This window comes from Mus pahari, chromosome X (assembly GCF_900095145.1).
Source record: "Mus pahari chromosome X, PAHARI_EIJ_v1.1, whole genome shotgun sequence".
Lineage (NCBI taxonomy): Eukaryota > Metazoa > Chordata > Mammalia > Rodentia > Muridae > Mus > Mus pahari.
In genome coordinates this window covers 71,551,058-71,557,147 of record NC_034613.1, presented here as the reverse complement: position 1 = coordinate 71,557,147, position 6,090 = coordinate 71,551,058, and the positions used below count along the sequence as shown (strand labels likewise).

Below are 6,090 nucleotides of genomic sequence, written 5' to 3'. Positions count from 1 at the left end.
TTTTGTGTTTCCACTTTAAAGTCTTCTGTTTACCTGTGATTTCCAGTATTTCCTTCTTAAAGTCCTCCATCATCATCATCATAAGTGTCTTTAGATCCATGTCCTGCTTTTCTGGTGTGATGGTGTATCNAGGACTTGCTATGGTGGGAGAGTTTCATTCTGATGATGCCAAGTAACCTTGGCTTCTGTTACTTCTGTTCTTACGTTTGCCTCCTGCCATTTGAATATCTCTAGTGCTTGCTGCCCTCAATATATCTGATTGGAGCCTTTCCTTCCTATAATCCCAGTTGATTCAGAACTTCTCAGAGTCCAGATTTCTTTGTGATTCTTTGATTGTGGGCTCCCATGAACCTGAGATTCTGGGTGTGTCTGAGTTCTTGGCAATCAAGCTCCTCTGAGACACTCAAATACTAGTGTGACCCAGCTGCTGTTATCCTATGATCCTGTTGTCCTACAATCCTGGGCGTGTTACAGTGCGTGGAAGTGGTGTCTCCTTTTAGGACGGTGGAGTTGTCCGTTCTGTTTGAAACCAAGGTAAATCTGAACTGATTAAAAGGAACCTGAGCCTCTGGTCAGGAAATGCTCTGGTGTCCTTGTTCCTGCTGTCACAGGCCCGTCCCTATTGGATTGGAGCAGAAGTTGTGTTTCACTCACCAGTGGTCCTAAGATCCCTTAGGCAGTCTGCTAGGGACCGTGGGGGTGTCCACATACTCCGCACCCTAGGTGACCTGGTGCTGGTGCAGACCAAAAGGGGCTTGTGCCCCTGGTCAGGCTGGTTCTCTGCTGCCCTAGTGCTGTCTCAGGTCCTGTGCATAATTGGATTGGAGCATATGTTGTGTTCCACTCACCAGTGATCCTAAGATCCCATGGGCAGTCCTCTAGGGACCTTGGGGGTGTCTGCCCACTCTGCACCCTAGGTGACATGGTGCTGGCGCAGACAGGAAGGGATTTTCAGTAGAATCCTTTAGAGACAGTTAGCTCAGCAAAACAGAAATGTTTGGAAGCCCAAGACATAGCTCAATATTTTTCAAATCAAAATTTATCATTAATAAATGAAATAAAAATTATCAAATAATTTTTGAGAAGTTTCTTTTCCTTTGCTAAGAATATCTGCCATACTATTTTTAGGTATGTATTCTTCTTGTACTTATATACTCTGGTCTATGCAAATTCTAATGTCAAGTGTTCTATACATTCCTGAGCATATGCTACTTAGAAACATAAGACATATTGCAATGTGCTTTCTTAATCTTAAAATTACAATAATGGCTATGGGATGGAAATTGTACCATTTTATGTTTTTCATGTCAGTTCTATCTTTATGAATTTTGCCATGATTTTAATATGTCCACTGATTTACATAATACCTAACATATCCAATGTCTACTTAAGAATTTTCACAAAAAGATCATTTAAAAATTCTAACACCTTTGAGATAAGACTTTATAAATATCAAAGTACAGGAAATCTGTTCTGTAATTACTTCTGATTTAGGATGTGCAGATTGAGACATTATGTTCTATAAAGCAGCAGAATGGATCTCACCTATTAGAGGTGTACTTCTTCAGGAAATTGCACTTCCTATTACTAGAAGAAAGCCACTTAATGCTAAAGTAATGCCTGAACATCCAGGCAGATTCCTTATAAGGAAAAAACCAAACCAAACCAAACCAAAACTGGACATTTCAGGATTAAAATGTGCCATGGCTATTCATTACTTGTACTTTCTCTTTCAATTCAGAAAAGAGCATTTCCATTAAGCCTTCAGTTATTGACATAATGATTTCTTGGGTAAATTTTAAAACATCTCATTATTTTTCTCACTATTTAATTGACATTACAAAGTACTCAAGCTTTGGGAAATGTTATTCAACTATAAAACATGAATCTCATGGAAATGAGTTTTCCTGCTTAAAATGAATCTAGATGCACTCACCTTTTCCTGATTTCAGAATCCACAGTAATCTGCCTCTTCTTTTGAGGAGGTGGTGGTGGAAGTTCCTCTTGGGCATGTTTTACCATGATTTGTTCCCTTGTGGTCACCATAGTTACCGTTTCCATTACAGTTGTCTGTGTTAGGGATGGTTGAGTGGTAGTGACAGCCTGTGAAATCTGTGAGAAATATTGAAACAGAGGTCAGATACTGCTTGTAAAGACTTCTTGGAGTAGTGAAGGAAAATAATGAGAAACTGTTCCTGCTTGTTGGAAAATTGACCTTCAGATCAAACCAACACCATATTAAATCTGAATCAAATTATTTCATCTGACTTAAGTTATGTTGACTAAAACAGTAAAGCTAGGTAATCTGAAAATCAGATGTAAATGGTGACTCTGAAGTAAACTGGAAAAACTTCAGGAGGTAAAGAAAATAAAACAAAAACAAAACAAAACAAAAAGGATGTCACTCTATCATTAAGACATACTAAATAAAATGTTCACAACATTAAGATAAATTTTACTAAAGCATCTGAATACAATTTCTAATATCTGGGACATTGTATATATGTGTTAATAGTTTTTAAATTTTTTCATATTAAAAAAACCCACTTGAATGAAGAAAAACCTGCAAAAATTAATTACATTAATTACAACTTAAAAATGAAATTTTGATTTTATAACGATTATTTTGATCAGGACACATTTAAAATGATAATCAGTTAAAGTTCAGAATAAAATGCCATTTAATAAAGTTGGCATCTTTAAAATTTTCAGTATAAGGCCAAAATGAAGTAAATATTAATCCATGAGTATCTATGAGTTTCATCTTGTTCAAAGGTTTAGGTTAAATTACTCTCTGTATATGCCACTGAATATGTTCAAATGTATGAGTTTATGAGTTTGTCCTTACAGATGTTTGTTTTAGATTATATTCCCCTTCTGATCAGACATATTTGGAGAGAGATAGTTCACAAATTTGGCCTAATATGATATGTGACACTTATCATCTTAACATGCAAGACAATATCAGACAGACAAGTTGTACAAAATGACATATTTGTTCCCCTTAAGTTTTCCACTTATCTTCCTCACAGTGTTCATTTTATAATAGCCATAAATTATCTCTGGAATATTAATTACAGCCCTTTGTAACCAATTTATTTGGAAGATTTATTTCCAACAAGATCAAAGAAAGCCTGCAATAGTTCTGCTTTTGGCTATTAACACAAGAACAAGTATTTTGCTGCAACCAATAATTGTTAAATAGACTTTCCTGAACTTTCTGAGAAATATGAGAAGCATTTAGTGTACCACCCCTCCCTGACTGAGTGTTGACTGATTCTTTCATTCATTGGAAGAAATTTGGGAAGAGTCGTGATACAAATCAAAGAGTACACAGGAAGGATCCATGGCTCCAGCTGCATATATAGCAGAGGATTATCTTGTCTGGTATCAATGCGGGTAGAGCCCCTTGGTTCTGTGGAGGCTCAAAACCTCAGCATAGGGTAATGCCAGGGTGCTGAGGCAGGAGGGGGTGAGAAGGAGGGGACACCCTCACAGAGGCAGAGGGGAGGGGGAGGGGAAGGGATTTATCTGGAAAGGGGCATAACATTTGAAAAATAAATAAAACAACCAATAAAATTTTTAGTGAGTTGTTTCATCTTTTAAATTAGCCACAAACGAATGAAATCTTGCAACAAGTGACCATCTGTAAATATTGGATCAATTATATGTATTTAAAATACTTGCCTCTGGGCAAACAATATGTTGATTCCTTCTATTTTATTAGCTGCTATGGAAAACGAGCAAGTATATAACCACCACCACAACAACAACAAAAAATCCAACAAATATCAAGAGATACTGAAGTCTTACATACACCAAGTACAAGTTATTTTTTATCTTCTCTAAGCCCTTCAAAAATTCACTATTCAGAATCAGTCACTGAACTATGAGCAGCTTTAATTACATCTTCCAATGACAGGTTATATCAAGATTAAAGCAAAAGGCAACAGTTTTTAAATTGCTTAAAATATAAACTCAAATATAATTGCACCTAGCACAAAAAACAAAACAAAACAAAAACTAAATGAACACTTTGTTTGCTTTTATTCTGAAAGAAAAATGTAATTTTATTTGGATTCCAAGAACCTTTATATTGTGATATTTTTAATGAACACTGGGGAGAGGGACCATGTAGAGCCTACCTCCAGCAGAAATCAGGGCATCAAATGAGGGATGGGGTTGCCATCCCACAGTCACAACTCTGACCCATAATTGTTCCTGTCTGAAAAAATTACAAGGATGGAAATGGAGAGGAGCCTGGGGAAAAGAAGGTCCAGAGTCAGGCTGAAAGTGGGATTCAGCTCAAGGGGAGGTCCCAAGGTCTGACACTTTTACTGAGGCTATGGAGCGCTCACAAAAAGGGACCTATCAGGATTGCCCTCCGAAAGACCAAGAAACAGCTGAAATAATCAGAGGCAAATAATTACACCCAATCAATGGACAGAATCTGCTGACCCTTTGGTTGAATTAGGGGAAAGCTGGAATAAGCTGAGGAGGAGGGTGACCCTGTAGGAGGATGAAAAATGTCCATTAACCTGGTCCCCCCGAGATCACCAACCAGGCAGCATATGTCAGCTGATATGAGCCCCCTAAAATATATACAGCAGAGGACTGCTGGGTCTGGACTCAATCAGAAGATGCACCTAACCATGGACTGGAGGTCCCAGGGAGTAGGGAGGTCTGATGGGGTCCAGGATAGGGGGATATATCCTCTTGGAGATAAGGAGGAGGTGGGGGAGGTGGAACAGTCAGAAGGTGGACCAGGAGAAGAATAAAAATCTGGACTGTAAAAAATTATTAAATAAATTTAGAAAATGAAATTCTTGTCTCATGAATATGCTAAGTCAAGTGTACTGAGCAACTATCATACTTAAGGTGAGACAACAGTAAATGTTAACAGTGGTTAGGTAACTAAATTTATTTTTAATATAATGGCTGTTCTGTTTTGTCACCAATATTAAGGTTAAAAAAAACCCTTCATGAATAGGAACTGACATTGGGATAATGAGAACAATTAGAGTTAAATACTCAAAGGACATCATAAAAGAAATCACTCTTGACTTTGAAATACAATACTACATAATAATTAAGAGAGTTCATTCTATGAAGTTGTCTCTTCAGTTTTATGTGTTTTTTCTTCATTTCAATGTGCTGTTAGTACAAAAATATATCAGAAAGAAAAGATACAGAGTATATTCTGGATTCATATTGAAGATAAAATTTGTGCATTTGTGTTAGTTAGCAGCACCTGCAAAAATTCAAAAGCAATGACATTTAATATTCTAACTTACCTAACTTTCTACCATATGCCATCTGAGATGGAAGTGATTAAACATTTTATAGCTAGTATTTATGAAGGATGTAGCCATAAAATATTTATTTACATGTCATTTCATTTATTTTCAGTAGGTAATAAATAATAGATAGATTACAATTAGTTTAAATATATATTCATAGAAACTGAAGTATATAAATAACAGCAGTCATTCTTATTTAAGTCGAAGGGGAATTGCATTTTCATCTCTATATTCACTCTGCCTTTGACATTAATGTAAATGAGATAAAGAAGAACTCCCTTCATTAACTCACAGATTTATATGTGGGAAGCCACGTAACGCCATTACAAGATGGTGCTGGCTACCACTGGCCACCGCCCATGTATTTCAGGTAAACAACCAATGTTCGCAGGTGCAAATGGGTTTCACACCAAGTCTTTGCCCGCCCCGGGGCCTAACAGTGAGATCATGAGTAAGCAACCAATTAGACGTGGACACGCAGCCTTGGGGACTATATAGGGAGTTGCTTGCGGGGCCTCGTGGTCTTCCTCTTCAAGATGCAATAAATGCTATGCTGCAGAAGGATCCTGGTGTCCGAGTGCTTTCTTGCTGGCGAGACAATAGTACGGGACAACTGGTTCCAAAACCCGGGACAACTGGTGCTAAAAACCCCGGAAAAAAACGCCTCACCATCACCAGCCTTGAGGAGACCCTCTGCTCGTGGAGAGGATTCAGAACTGCAGGACGAACATAAGCTCTGAGAGGCATGTTTGGTCTTGATCTCTCTCATCTCTCTCCCCAGTTAGAAGGC

General features: G+C 37.7%; 1 protein-coding gene across 8 annotated transcripts in view; it reads right to left on the bottom strand.

Moving 5' to 3' along the window:
* The window catches only part of Dmd (dystrophin), a 2,621,826-nt gene that overhangs the window by 1,347,663 nt on the left and 1,268,073 nt on the right, over window positions 1-6,090 (bottom strand). For all 8 annotated transcript variants that reach the window (XM_029534042.1, XM_029534043.1, XM_029534037.1 and 5 more), the window contains exon 17: window positions 1,937-2,112. In XM_029534042.1, the coding sequence (XP_029389902.1) occupies window positions 1,937-2,112 (176 nt within the window). The remainder of the gene's footprint in view (window positions 1-1,936; window positions 2,113-6,090) is intronic.